Source organism: Emys orbicularis, chromosome 3 (assembly GCF_028017835.1).
Source record: "Emys orbicularis isolate rEmyOrb1 chromosome 3, rEmyOrb1.hap1, whole genome shotgun sequence".
Taxonomy (NCBI): domain Eukaryota; kingdom Metazoa; phylum Chordata; order Testudines; family Emydidae; genus Emys; species Emys orbicularis.
The window spans coordinates 187,252,531-187,267,159 of record NC_088685.1 but is presented as its reverse complement, the minus strand read 5'-3'; the positions used below and the strand labels follow the sequence as shown (position 1 = coordinate 187,267,159).

Below are 14,629 nucleotides of genomic sequence, written 5' to 3'. Positions count from 1 at the left end.
TCTTGTAACATACCAAGCACTTTCTCACTGAATATCTCAGCGAACACCGTAAGCATGGTGAGTTCAGCCTGGGAGGGAGGTGGGGGGGCATTCAGGCAGGGGTAAAGAGCGATGGTGGTGATTCAAGGGTTGCAGTGAAAATGACTAGGGACAATACTGTAAATTCTGCCACCATTTTCCACAGGCGGGGGTCATTAAAGCTAATATTTCAGTCCTGAGGGTAAACAAGGATGCAAGGGTGTATCTACTGCACGCTTGTGGCTTCAGACCAGTCCCTATGCAGCTCGCCTGTGTGCTGCTTTGGTGCCTGCACAAGCGATTGCAGAATGGTGCAGGAAAGTTTCCTACAATGGGGGAAGGAACAAAGCAGCTCTGCCAAGAGATCTTTGGCAGAGGATTGGCAAGTACCTCCAGGAAAGTTTCCTAGAGATTTCTCTGGAGGATTCCTGTAAAATCTCAGTGTGCATTAACACACTGTTCCTTTCCACTGCATAGCTGCACAGGGGAATGTCCAGCACACACAAATACAGCTAGTCTTGTAAATTTCTATTCCTTCACTCACTTCTGCACTACACAAAGCATAGGACATCTCTACTTCATATAACTGAGCAGCATCAACTTATAACTGAGCAGCATCAACTTAAAAAAATCACTTACCAGGTGGTGTCCTTTCTTGCTTCTTGCTCGCCGGAAAGGGACTGCTGGAATAGGCTTGGATATCTCTGGAGTGGAGAAGAGTTCTCGACTCGCTGCCCCAGCTGGTTACCCTGCAATGGGCTCCACATCTCCTCTAACTCCATCTCCATAATTTTGTCCTCTGGGTTAAGTCCACTTGCCTCTGCCTGCAGCCCCACCAAAGTATCCACGGGGCTCTTAACAGTGGAGGTGGGGTCACCGCTGAGGATAGTGTCCAGCTCCTTATAGAAGTGGCAGGTTTTTGGTGTAGCTCTGGAGAGATGGTTTGCCTCCCTTGACTTCTGGTACACCTGCCTCAGCTCCTTTATCTTTGCTCCGCACTGCACCATAACCAGATCATAGCCCTTTTCGCACAAGCCACAAGAAATCTGCCCGTAGGTATCAAAATTCCTATGGCTGGAACGCGGCTGAGACTGCACAGCCTCCTCTCCCCAAATACTGAGCAGACCCAGCAGCTCCACAGTACTTCAAGTGAGAGAGCGTCTGCTGTGTGCAGCCACCATTGTCAGCTGTGAAGATGTGATGTGAGCTGTCCATGCCGAGCAAACAGGAAGTGGAATTAGAAACATTCCCAGGGCTTCAAAGGGGGAGGGGTGGATGGTTGTTTACCTCGCTGCAGGGCAACACAGTTGGTTGACTAGAGCCATCAGGATGAGCATTGTGGGACACCTCCTGGAGGTCATTTACAGTGATAAAATCAAGCGCGGTGTCTACACTGAAACTTTGTCACTAAAACTTTGCCTCAAAAAGCTCAATGCCTCTCATCGAGGTGATTTTATTTTGTCACCAAAACAGGACAGCTTTGTCACTAAAAGTCACATTACAGTGTGTACACCTCCACCGTTTTGTCAAAAAAAGCTGTGTTTTGCTGACAAACCTTTGTAGAGTAGACAAGGCCTCAGAGTGTCACAGCTAAATATAAGGTGGAGCAGGTTGTTTAGTATAAGTACTTAACATATATTTTAAGGGACCATTCAATGTGAAGTGGCTCGTTAACACCCCTCCAGTCATGGGGGGAGGGGAACAAAAGCTGGGGTGGGGGAATAAGTGGGTTATAGATTGTTGTAATAAGCCATAAATCCTGTGTCTATATTCAGTCCATGATCACTACGCTCTAAAATAAATTCACACAGAAAAATGATAAAGTACAAAAACACCATATCACCTGTGGGAGAACACTTTTCCCAAAGCGATCACTCTATATCTGACTTCTCAGCCCTCATCCTCAAAGGAAGCTTGCACAATATCTTCAAAAGTTGAGCATGGGAACCTAAATTCATCTTTGCTAGATAATAAAAATCATGGATTGAACAGACAATATATATACCCATTTAAACTCCCCCGAGCTTTTTTTTTCTTTCCCCCCCTCTGGCTGAAGAGGTGGGACCCTGGGTCTGAGCCCTGGGTTAGCATGATTTGTGTGTAGACGGAAGGGGGGGTTAGACTTGACCCTGAGTTCAAATCCAAGGCTTACATGCAGTGTGGACATACCCTAGGTCTTACCCCTCCAGCTCTTGTCCTCAGCCTGTCCCCCTAGCTAATTGGTATCTGTGGCTCTACCCTTTCTAGATATTAACATCAGCTCTCTAAGGTCTTACAACCCCAAAAGCTCAATGCTGCTAACTTAGCTGCTCTGACAGTATTTTATGCCTGTAAGGCCAGTCTGGGTGAGTCTCCCCCTCTAACTATCTTCTTTCCCCAACTAGCCCATCAAGAAGGTCAGTGCCAGCCAGGTGAGAAAGAGAAGGAAGATGAGCTATAAAGAAGCTTTCTCTCCTCTCTGACCAGGAGCCTGGGATGGACAACAGCCTTTAGTGGAGAGGTGGAGGCAAGATCTAAAGAAACAAAACCCAACTTCTCCTCAGACTAAATCCTAAATTTCTGGTAGCTGGCCAGAAAAGCCAGAGATGCATCAGAGAGGCTGACACAAAAAGCCAATGTCTCTGCCAGCCAAAAGTTTGAGGGTATGTTACCAGATTTGCCTGTTACTTTGCGGTATGCTCATTTATTAGGGTTACTTTTCGGGGGGAGGGTTCTGTAATTCTATCAATGTACTGCTTGTCTCACTTGTGTTTTCATTCTCCCAACTGCAAGTTCTCTCCCAATGGAGCTATTCTGCAGGACCTAGGTTCTCCAGGGCTGGGTTCCTCCAGCCCCAGAATCAGATGAACATACACACATTAACAAAGCATGTCTGACCAGGTCAATAAGCACTCCCAAGCTGACCCTTTATATGTCCCTGGACTCAGCAGGCTTGATTGAGCAGCACTTCCAAGCTGTCACCCTTATATGCCCTTGGACTCAGCAGGCTGGATCCCTATCCCCACTTTCACATTACAATTGTTCTGGTAGTAACCCAGTTGATGAGCAAACCCCATGGGATTTTTTGGTGCTACAGGGATCTTTAGCTTAAGTAAGGGGAGTGTTGCTGCAAAGCAAATGGGGAAGCCAAAAACACAAAAGAGAGAGAGAGGGAAGCAACCAGTTTAAACATAAAAGTTATTTATTGCCACGTAATAACCATATAAGGAGAGCCAAACAAACAAAACAGTTACAGTATTAAATCTAGCTTAACTGTGACTACAAAAGTCAGATTTAGAAAACTATACCTGATCACACTAGTCAGGTTAGAAAGCTATACCTAGAGTAGAAAAAAAAGAGAGAGAGAGAGAGAGAGTGTTAGGTTCTCACCACTCTGTGAAGCTTGAACCGGTTGGGGTTCCCAGGCGGTGGTGGTAGCTGACGATCCGGAGTGCTGGAGAGAGGCAGAGCCCCAGCACGATCAGTCAGGAGAAGATGAAGTCCCAATGGAACTGATGCAGATTTTGGATCCAGGCATCAGAACACTTACTTGAGCATGGGACAGGGTTTTTGTAGGGAAACAACAATGGTTCAAGGGAGAACACTAGATTTGTTAAACTGATGGCTCAAGGGAGTATACCAAAGTTGTTTGATCTTGCATCCAATTGTAAAAGGATGTATGTTGTTTATGCACACAGAGAACAGCTGCATAATTGCACCAATGATACCTAAATATGCATAGTCAAAGCTGGCTGGTTAGGTGTGCCTAAATATATATTCCTGATTCAGAACACAACTAAAACTAGATGCATTCCAATAAGTAGATACAGAAACATCACTTACACTTTCAGCAAAATACAAACATCTCCTTCTATTTTCAAACCCCTCTCAACCAAAAGCAATCTTACCTGAAGCACAGTTTTGATTCTTAAAAGGGAGAAGTTCCAGAAACCCCATAAAGTCTGCTAGAGACTTGTTATCGCTATTGATTTTATGCTCAGATACTGTGGTAATGGTGGCAGTATAAAACTGTAAAATAGAGTGAGAAAGAGAGCTAAAGAGATATCATTTAGTGTGGCATGCCCGTAGCGAAAGATCGAATGAAGAGCACACTCCTAGCTTTGATATTTGTGCCTGGATAGCAATAGCTTTCACTGAAACCTAAAAGTGCAACTCAAGGTATTTCTACACTGCAATTATAAACCCACGGTTGGCCTGGGTGAGCTGACTTGGGCTCGCGAGGTTTGGGCTAAGTGGCTGTTTAATTCAAGTGGAGATGTTTGGGCTCAGGCTGAAGCCTGGGCTCTAGGACCCTGTGAGATAGGAGGGTCCCAGAGCTTGGGCTGCATCCCAAGCCCAAACGTCTGCACTGCAGTTAAACATCCCCTTAGCCTGACCCCCGAGAGCCCAAGTCAGTTGGCATGGGCCAGCCACAGCTTTCTAATTGCATTGTAGCCATACCCTCAGCTGGTTGCTAGGAGTGTCTTTGTGAAAGGTTAATATGAGAAAGGACTCTCCCTCTCTCTCTCACATACACACAATACTGGTGTCCTGTACCCCAGGGAGTATTGCTCATCTTGTTCAGAAAGATAGAAATGTGACAGAGGAGAGGGGAGATATATGAGATGCCTTTACCCAGAACACAGGATAAATAGAGAACAAATCATCTGTCTAAAGCTGATGTAGGAAAAAATATTCCAGAGATTCCAGTCCGAAAAGCGAACACTCCATAATATTCTTGAGGAGCTAAAAAAGACTTGGAGAATAATGACAATGCACAAGGTAACTGTACTGGAGACAACACAGATATTAAACAATCAGCCTATAAGATCCACACAGAAGATAACAGTCTGCTACATGTTACTCTATTAGCTCAAGTGACAAAGGTCTGTGCTCAGGAGCTTGAGATCTGAACTCTGCTGATGACCCAAGCTGGGGGTCAGTAGGGTTCCATATGATGGCATTTCTGATTGTTTTTTTTTAAAAACTTAGGAAATTAGATAACAAACCAACCCAATGATAAAAGTGTTAAGATTGCAAAGTCAAGGGCAAAATTCCTGTCTGATGCTCGGCAAGTCACATAAATGAAAAGTTTCACAACTGACCCTTAATTATGTGTTTCTTATGTTCTGAGTGTTAAAGATTGAGATATCAGACACCAAACTTGCAGAAGTGCTGAACACTCACAATTGCAGCTGCATTTTTAACATTTAAAGTGCTATTAAATAAGTAAGTCCTCTGAAAAAAAAAATCAAGCCCTAGGTGTCGCATATTGGCCACCGAAAATTACTGAACATGTGACAAGTTTGGCTTTAATGTCTTTAATCCATAAATTTAATCCCTAAATTCATCATTTGTAAATCAATCCTTCTCACAGGAATGTTGTGAAAGTACATTTATTATTGTGTATGAAGCACTGATATACCATGGCCAGAGAACCATAGGAACATCCAGGAGGAAATTAAATAGGTCTGCAGTCAGGGGAGGGTTTGAGGGTCTATAGTAAGCAAAGCCTGGGGACTACACATTGACAGACGAGACTAAAAAGATAGCTGCCCTGCAGTGATCACCATGCGTCCTGTGCACTGAATGAGGCAGGCGTCTCTTGGAAAAAATAATTGATTTGTAAATAAGTAAATAATTGATTATTTTGGTTTTGAGCCCTTACCAAAAAATCTGGGGGAAAAAATCTGGTTCAATTTAACCTGAAACCATTTTTCAAAAAAAAAATTTTCATTGAATAAAAATACTTGAAAAATGTTTGTTCTGAATCAGCCAAAACATTTTGGGTTAATTCAAAACAATTTCTTTCATATTTTTTGTTTCTTAGTGAACCAAAAAGAATGCAAAACAGTTTTTTTAAATTTTCTGTTTTGATTCAGCTGTTTTCAAGTGTTTTTCACCCTTCCTCCTCCGTTGTTGTTGGTTTTTTTTAAAATTGGCTGAATTTGAAATACCATTTCAAAATTAAACATTTCAAAATGGTCAAAATGAAATGTTTTTCCAGTTTTTTTCCCCCAGTGAAAGTGTTTGTTGAATTTGGCCTGAATTTGTGAACAGTTTCAGAGCATCAAAAATGCAATTTTTGACCCCCCCCCAAAAAATGTAAAAAAACAACCACCAAGTACTATTGGTATGTCTATTGCTGAATGCAGCACAACACAACCTAGTACAAGACCTCAAAGGCAGAACTGGAGGATGAATCAGGATCACCTCTCAATGGCTGGTAAGGCGGACAAAGGCTGCAATGGAGGAGAAATCCCCAGTTGTCTTGGATCTCCTTGCCACCGGACACAGGTGCCTCGTCTGCCAAGATTTCTGTGGTTGCTGGTGCACAACAGTTCCCCCACATTAAATTACTCATGTGCAGGCTTCTTTCACAGGAAGAACTTTTTCCCCACCCCACCCATAAAAGTCCTGCGATGATGGGCGAGTGGTGATGGGGACAGGGGAAGTGATCACCAGGAGTCCCTAGTCACAGACCCACACACAGGTAGTGACCGCAAGATGGTCATGTGCTCCTGGACTGGAATAGTGGGGCATGTTCAGCAGCAGCGGTCATGACTGAGCAGGCCTTTTTAGGAACCCCTCTGCTAACCCCAAATGGGGAAAGGGCTAGAAAAGGTGCCCCAAACATAGGCTATCGCACTATATCTGACTTGATAACCGTGTCCAGAGGGATCACCCCCAATGCGGTCGAAAAACAAAAATGTTTCTTGCAACTTGGAATGTCTGTACCCTGCTAGATGAATCAAAAAATGAAAGACCCAAATGCAGAACAGCAATTGTTGCCCAAGAACTCTCAAGGTACAACAGACCATCCATGAGGTTTGTGAGAAATCCATCGGCCTTGCTACCTGCCACCATTAGTACTGGTTTGACAACAACAACATTGAGATTACAGCCTTTTGGACCAGAAGAGAAAAGCTTTCTGCAACTGGCAAAACCAACTTCTATCCAGTCAGAAGCAGGGCTCTTTCCATCAGCTCAAAGCTGAAGTTCAAAGGAGGATCTGAGGAATCAAAAATAAATGGTGGGAGGACAAAGCAAAAGAAATCCAAATATTTGCTGACAGATATGATATGTGGAGCTTTTTTTGTGAGACAAAGACCCTGTACGGACCAAGCTCATGAGGCCTCACACCTCTGAAATCCAAAGATGGTAGTATCCTTCTTAAAGATAACAAATCCATCATAGAGCGCTGGAAGGAACACTACCAAAAGGTTCTAAATCGAGAATCGACTGTGTCTGATGACACCATCGACTCCATCCCTCAGCACCTAATCTGGGAAACTCTTGCCAACCCACCAACACCTGCACCAGGTCCTGATGGCATACCAGATGAGGTACTGAAGGGGGGGGGAGAAACACTGACTAACAAGCTTCACTTGCTACTGCTCAAAATCTGGTGCACCGAAGAAATCCCTGCTGACTTACGTAACGCTAACATTGTCACCATTTTCAAAAAGGGAGCTGGGGCCGACTGTGGCAACTATTGAGGCATTGCTTTCCTCTCCATCGCTGGGAAGATTCTTGCTAAAATCTTACTGAATCGCCTGCTCCCTCTTGCAGAGGAAGTACTTCCAGAGTCCCAATGTGGCTTCAGACCATCATGAGACACAACCAACATGATTTTCACAGCCAGGCACAACCAGGAAAAATATCAAGAACAACACCAGGAGCTGTACATGGCCTTTATCGATCTAACCAAAGCCTTTGACTCTGTCAACCATGAGGCTCTGTGGAAAATCATGTCAAAGTTTGGCTTCCAAAGGGAAAGAGTTTGAGTCAGAAGTCTGCAAAATAGCCTGGGAGAAAGCCTTGAGAGGCACTGGGAAAAAGATCGCCGTGGGGGTTCATACTGAACCAGCAGCTGATGAGGGGGGCTGAAACCTAGAGTTTGTTTTTTTTTCCTGAGGAGGATGTTTTAGTTTATCCCAGAAAGGGAAAGTTTTTGGTTTGGCTGGAGGGCTAGAACCACCCATCCAATGGGGAAACAGAGGCCCTGGTCAAAGCTGATTATCATCAGGGATAATCAAGGGATAAAGCAAGGGAAGCAGCATTGCCATCTCCAAGCATTCAAAAATCACGTGTCAGGCCACAAAAGCCATAAGATTGGCTTAAAAATTATAAGATTTTAACCAAATTGGATGTTTGGGTTCTTATTATATGTTCTGGTTTCTGAGCTGTTAGGAGTCACTTTTGCAATCTTTTATTTGCAACCATGAGAGCTAGAAACCTTTTTTTAAAAGAACATTGAGATTCTCTCATAATCACCTGACTCCAGGAGCTGGGGCTTTAAAAAAATCACCAGATATTGGTAGACTCAAAAAATAATAATAATATGAGTTGGCAATACAGAGTAAGCCATACTCTCACATGGTGATAAAGCACCCTTTGTATTGTGCTGAATTTAAAAGTGACTTTCTGTTATCAATGTGATAATATACTGAATTTAAAAGGAAACAATCGAATCCTCAATATAAGCTATTGTGTTGAAATATAAAGAGGACACAATGAGAGGAATAATGCCTGCAGCTGTTATTTATAACACACTAGAATGCTGTTTTCATTGTTCTAAGATTTCCCATCATATGAAACCTTTCTAATTACCTGGCTGAAGTGATGATTGATTATGGAAGCCAACACTTAAAGCAGCAAATAATGACTGATGATATGAGTGCGGAAAGGCCATTAGTTTGTTTGAAGGGAGAACAGAATACAGGTGTCAGAGAAATGAACAAATACAGTGGGGCTTAGGACTGGAGGAATAACCATTATTACTACATTTCCTTTCATTAATTAAACATAAAACAAGTTCCTAAATATATGATAAGCTATATTTATGAAAGCCATACTGTAACCACAGTTTTAAAGCAGTTCTGTTTACAGTTTTGTTGTTACATGAAATATGTGCAGGTGACATTTTAGAATAAATAAAGTCAGCAGAGTTATGCTGGTTTCCACCACTTGGAGATATGTCTTGCTTTCTCTAGAGAGTTTGGGCCCAGTTAAGTGAAGTACTTAAGCATGTGCCTAACTAGGCATATATAAGTAGTCCTATTGAAAAGAATGGGATTACTGATGTGCTTAAAGTTAGGTACATGCTTAAGTATCTTTCTGAATTGGGGCCCAAAGCATTTAAGCATGTGCTTAAGTCTATCTTTATTCAGCAAAGCACTCAAGTTCATTAACTTTGGCACATGCTCAAGTCAATGGAATATAAGCACTTGCCTGTATTTAAACAGGTGTTTAATGCCTTGCTGAAAAGGGATGGACTGATGAACGGGAACTAAAACTGGTTGAAAGTTTATAGGTATTTGCCAGGAACAAATTGTAGAGAAATGAAAAGTTTCTATTTTAATTTTTTTCATCGATTTAGAAACTAATTTGTCAACAAAATAAAAATCATTTTCCCTTCTAAGTTTTCTTCCCATTTCCCTAATTTTTGGCATCTTTTTTTCTACTGGAAAAGGGGATGGGAGGGAAAGTTATGAAATGTTGAGTTTTCAAAAACAGAACCCCCAATTTTTTTTTTGGTTAAATTAAATACATAAAAATGGAAAATTCCAGCTGAAATAATTTCTGCAAAATATTTCATTTTGGATTAAAAAACATTGATTGTTTTAATGAAATGCTTTCAGCTCTAAGGTTGGGGATGGAGCCTTCAGTTATGTTGGTGAGCACTTACTCTCAAAAATAGCTCCTTTGACGACAATAAGAATACTCACATGAGTCACTGCTCACCAACATAGTAAAAGATGCACAAAGTAGACCTGTAATTAAAAGAAAATCCTGTCACTTTAAACTATATTGTTTTCACCATTTTATGATAAATATCGTATATAAAACAAAGGTAAGAGAAAAAAACAATGCAACATTTGTATTAAGAAACATTTTATTAACAAAACAGTAAATTCCACTTGCTTAGCATTTCCAATAATGGATAAATTGGCTTTGCAACAAATCAAAAAAATTCGTTAATATCTATCACAGAAAGCACTATAAGGTTAGGGCATCGGGCCTCTTTTTTGATTTCTTGGGGATGAAATCATTTCACATATTATTTTAGTGTTTTGTTAAAAAGGCAACACTATACAGTAATAGAAATGAAGCTATCTCAGTCAAACACATAAGATTGTTATAGATATGGAATCCAATTTTTGTTAGGTATGTTAGGTATTAAAATGTTTAAAACATTTTAATTCAGATTCTGATGCTCTTATACTTCTATGCATCTTCATTGTTAAATCACGAAATCAAAGAGAAAAAGGAGAACCTCCAGAAAGAGTTGTAAATAATGTTTGCTTTTAACAGTTGTACACCCTTTATTCCTTGATATATTTATTTAGTTAAAATATTCACTTACTGGCATGTTAACTGCTTGAAAGATAGCCTGGTTGCACTTCCTAGGCTAATACAGTCAATACCAAGCTGGAAAGAAACATTTCAATCTGCCCAAAGCATACATTGTACCATCTCAGAATTCCTATATATAGGTTATCTTTGCCCTTCTATATACCTTTCAGTGCTGGAAATCTCAGTTCTGAACATTACCTGGCAGTCAACTTATTTTTTCCCCACTGACTAAAAAAATCATGATTTTAATATTGATCTTGAATATACCTAATTCCTTGTCTTTCCCAGAATACAGCTGACTTACAAAGGTGGGGGAAGTGAAGAATGCCACAGGAGAACAATGATCTATTTTTTTTTTAATGGATTAAAAAAAATGCTGTGCAATCTCACTTTCACTTTCTGCAAACAATCATAAAAATAAAAATCCCATTAGATATACACTATGATACGCACCACAATTTGTTTGGCAACCACAGTGGCATTCTCAGATACATGTCCTCTCTGTCCAAGATAGATCGCTGTACCAGTTCCCACATTTTTCATCAGCTACAGTGAATAACACACAAGAAGATGTGCTGGCCCTGCTGTTTAAAGCTAATTTTAAATTCTTTTTTCCTGTCTGTAAAGTGTGAATATCTATATTTCTCCTAGGAGGCCTTCCAATGATTCAGAAGATTTCTATTGAACTACTCTCTCTGTCTAATGTATTCTCTTTGTACCTCTGTATAAGTGATATGTTAACTCTATGATTTATTGCTGTGAACCCAATCAAACAATATTAATAAAACCTTAATGTATAAATCTATAACATTATGATATTTAATATGTGCTTAACTAATATATGCAGCAATTAAATTTTATTTTAAAATATGTTCACTGATCAACTTATATTTCATCGCCAGGTTATGTATCATGTAATACTACGGAATCAACTTAGCTTAAAATACTTTCTCATATGACAAAATGCACACCTTTGAAAAATGTTTAGCAAGATGCATCTCAAGTTATTTATTTATTTATTTATTTATTTAGGGGAAGGGTAATTCCTCAGTGGAAGTAATTTAAAGTGGTAGACATTTTTAGGTCTCTTACCAACCAACTGTGTAGTAAAAGAATGCCAAATACATGCCGTATGATTCCTATTAAGATTCACAAGGGAATTAAACTTTTTCATAGTTTCCTGGGGAGCAAGATTTCTGTAAAGCAAAACAGACTATTCAGTGATGAAACCTTGATTAGAGCCCAAAAGTCACTTTACCTTGCTAAATGATAACCGTTTATGAATGTGATACATTTATGGGAAAATCTGCAATTCTGATTGACTTTATTGATGTACACTGGGAGCAGGGGACGGGAACTAGAGGGGAGAGGAAAGTTACAATAGATATATATTTTTTGCTTTTTAATCCACTTCTTTCATACAAACTACTATAACTGAATTGCAACAGAATAGAGGCTGTACAGGTAAGAAAAAAATTAGCTGACTCTTATATACATTCATACACATCCCCTTAGTATAATCACTACACTGTAAATTTAAAAAAAAAGGAAGAAATTTGTGACAATTTATAGTGGCTGCAAAAAACTGAATTTATGTCTGTTGCTCCAGATGTCATAAAACTTTCTATATCTAGGAACACTTAGAACATTGAGTTTACCAAAAATGGCTGAAGAGCAGATATAGTTTGCATTTTCTATACAACAGGCTATAAAACATCACTTATCACGGTCCAGAAAGCACATATAGATGTGTTTTATATAAACATATGTAATAACATATTAAGCGTGCATGAAAATTTCCCAATGATTGCATCTATGTTTGTTTGCTTTTTGTGAAAATGTGCCTTATATTCCACATTTTTTTGTTTTGTTTTTGAAAATAAGGCCTCCATACTATTTCCTCACAACCAGAAAGGGGCTTTTTGAAAATGTTTTTACATAAGTCTTCAGAAAAGCCAGCACTTCATTTCAAATGCAAGTTTCCAATCAGTTTCACTGCACCAGGTGGCAAACTTTTTATGTTTGCTTGTTGAGTCACCATATATAATGACAGTCTTCTCTGGCAATAAGACTAACTTACTTCTCAAGAAAGCGCTAGCACTTTGGCTAAATCCAGAATCATAGGTAGCTTCTTTTTTTTTCTGTGTGTGTGTGTGTCTGAGTTTTGTTTTTTTATTTAGTTTGTTTCATATTGTGCCTTGATGTTGTAGTAATACTCGTTGCTTTATGAATGCGTGGTATCATCATTGTCTTTCAGAAATGTTCCAGCAACATAAAGACAGGCAGAGTAAATGAAAACACTGTGGATATTTAGAAATTTATTGGCTCCTGTTTCTGAAAAACAAGAGCATGAAATGCTTGTTTTTAAAACAGTCTTTCCTTTCTGATTGCGTTCCCTGTCTTCTTTTTTTTATGTGCTTCATAAAAAGTAAAGTAAATAAGTTTGTATTATGTCTCAGATAAAATGAAGACTATTTCTATACAAGTGTTCTCTTAGATGTTGGGATCAGACATAGTATTCCTTATCCTTATTTTTCTTGTTCTTGTTGGAACTTTTAGCACTGTTGGGCTGTTTTTCCTTAATCACAGCCCCATTGGACTGTGCTGAGTTACTGATGTAGTTTCGACTCTCATCTACATGGTACGAGCCTTCATCTCTGTTTCTGTACTTGTACATGGCATAAAGAAGGATTAGGATACACAGTGCCGCTGCTGCAACGATTCCAACCACCATGCCTGTTGTGCTGCTGGATTCTCGAATCACTTCAGCTGAGCCTGGGTATTCTCTTCCTCCTGCTCTGGTAGGATTTGCTGTAGGTAGATGATGAAACAAGGGAGAGGTTATTATTGAGTTTGCACACTGCAATTTTTCACTCTGATCTACCTGCTACAGCCATGTATCAGTCCAATAGCACTCACTTGTGCAGGCAAAGTAGATGTCTGTCAAATGTACAATACCAATGCCTCATGATCACTGAAAAGCACTGAAACACTTGGGTATAGATCCTGCAGCCAATTTCTTTTTCATGCCTATCAATTTGATTAAACAGGCTTTTAAAATAAAAGACCTGAAAAGCTCAGTTTAACCCTTACAAACAAATTTGTCTTATTGCATTTATTTTACTGCAAAGTGTCCTTAAATGTTTTGAAGTAATAGGCGCATCGTGATAATAGAATATTGATGCTTGGCGGCAGATCCATTTAAGAAAGCATCTCTCTCTAGTATGAGAATTACAGGAAATATTCTGCTTGCAAAATATTTCACTAATAAACTAATCTGTGCATGGAAAAAAGGCTACTTTAAAATTATAGGGCCAGATTCTCAGCAGGGTTGCAAAATATCTCACTACAGCCTGTATCACAAACTGTCTCCCCACATCTCCACTCCCTTCACTGGTTTCTGCCCTCCTTTCACATTAAGTCCCTGCTACTTTTCTCCCTTTCAAGGTACTATCTAGCTCTGCCCTCTCTTCTCAAATCAATTTCCATGCCCCCGCTGCTCTGTACGCTCCAGCCAAACCTCTCTCTTATCTGCTCACTTTTCCTCTTTCACCCACTCCCACTTCTTTCAAGCTGCCCTTTATGGTTGGAACAGTCTCCCAAGTAATAACATTAGCTTTAATAAAATTTTTAAATCTATTAAGTAAAGGCTCTATCCTCTAAATACCCACCACTATTTCATGAAGCATTCAAGCTGACAGACCAGACTCTACTCTGCACTATTCAGTTTTGATCTGCATTGTATTAACTTGTGTAAAGTCTTCTGGGTAGCAACTGTTATTTGTTTGGCACTTTCTACCTCCTCAGCATTGCTTGGCATATATCAATAGCACTAGTAATAGATCATTTATGTGACATTTTGGAGTTTAACACCTATCCATGGTATACATAATATATACTATATTATAGATGATTTTATTTATTTACTTATTGTAACTTCCTGAATGAGAAGAGGTAGGTTAACATACCTGGAGTGTCTGTACTTATGTACAAAGCGATCACCTTTTAAAACATACCAATTATGTCCTAGATAAAGGTGAGGTCACCTTGATAATTGCAGAATTCCCTATAATTATACCAGTACTTTATACCCCAGAGGCTGAGGGCAGCATAGCCATGACACTTCCAGCCTCAGCTGGTTCCAAAAGCAAGAAAAAAGGATGGTGAATTGAACCTAGATATTCCACTGAGCAGAGTGTCATTAGGCAACCAGGCTGGCTCTTAAAAGCTGCTTTTTAAATAATTATGCATGGCTAAAAATGCTGTCAGTATG

The 14,629-nt window shown here is 39.8% G+C and overlaps 1 protein-coding gene across 28 annotated transcripts in view; it reads right to left on the bottom strand.

The window, feature by feature from the left end:
- Positions 1 to 12,862: 12,862 nt before the first annotated feature.
- The window catches only part of NRXN1 (neurexin 1), a 1,214,702-nt gene continuing 1,212,935 nt past the window's right edge, over positions 12,863 to 14,629 (bottom strand). For all 28 annotated transcript variants that reach the window (XM_065401764.1, XM_065401747.1, XM_065401749.1 and 25 more), the window contains one exon: positions 12,863 to 13,167. In XM_065401764.1, coding sequence (XP_065257836.1) covers positions 12,863 to 13,167 — 305 coding nt within the window. The remainder of the gene's footprint in view (positions 13,168 to 14,629) is intronic.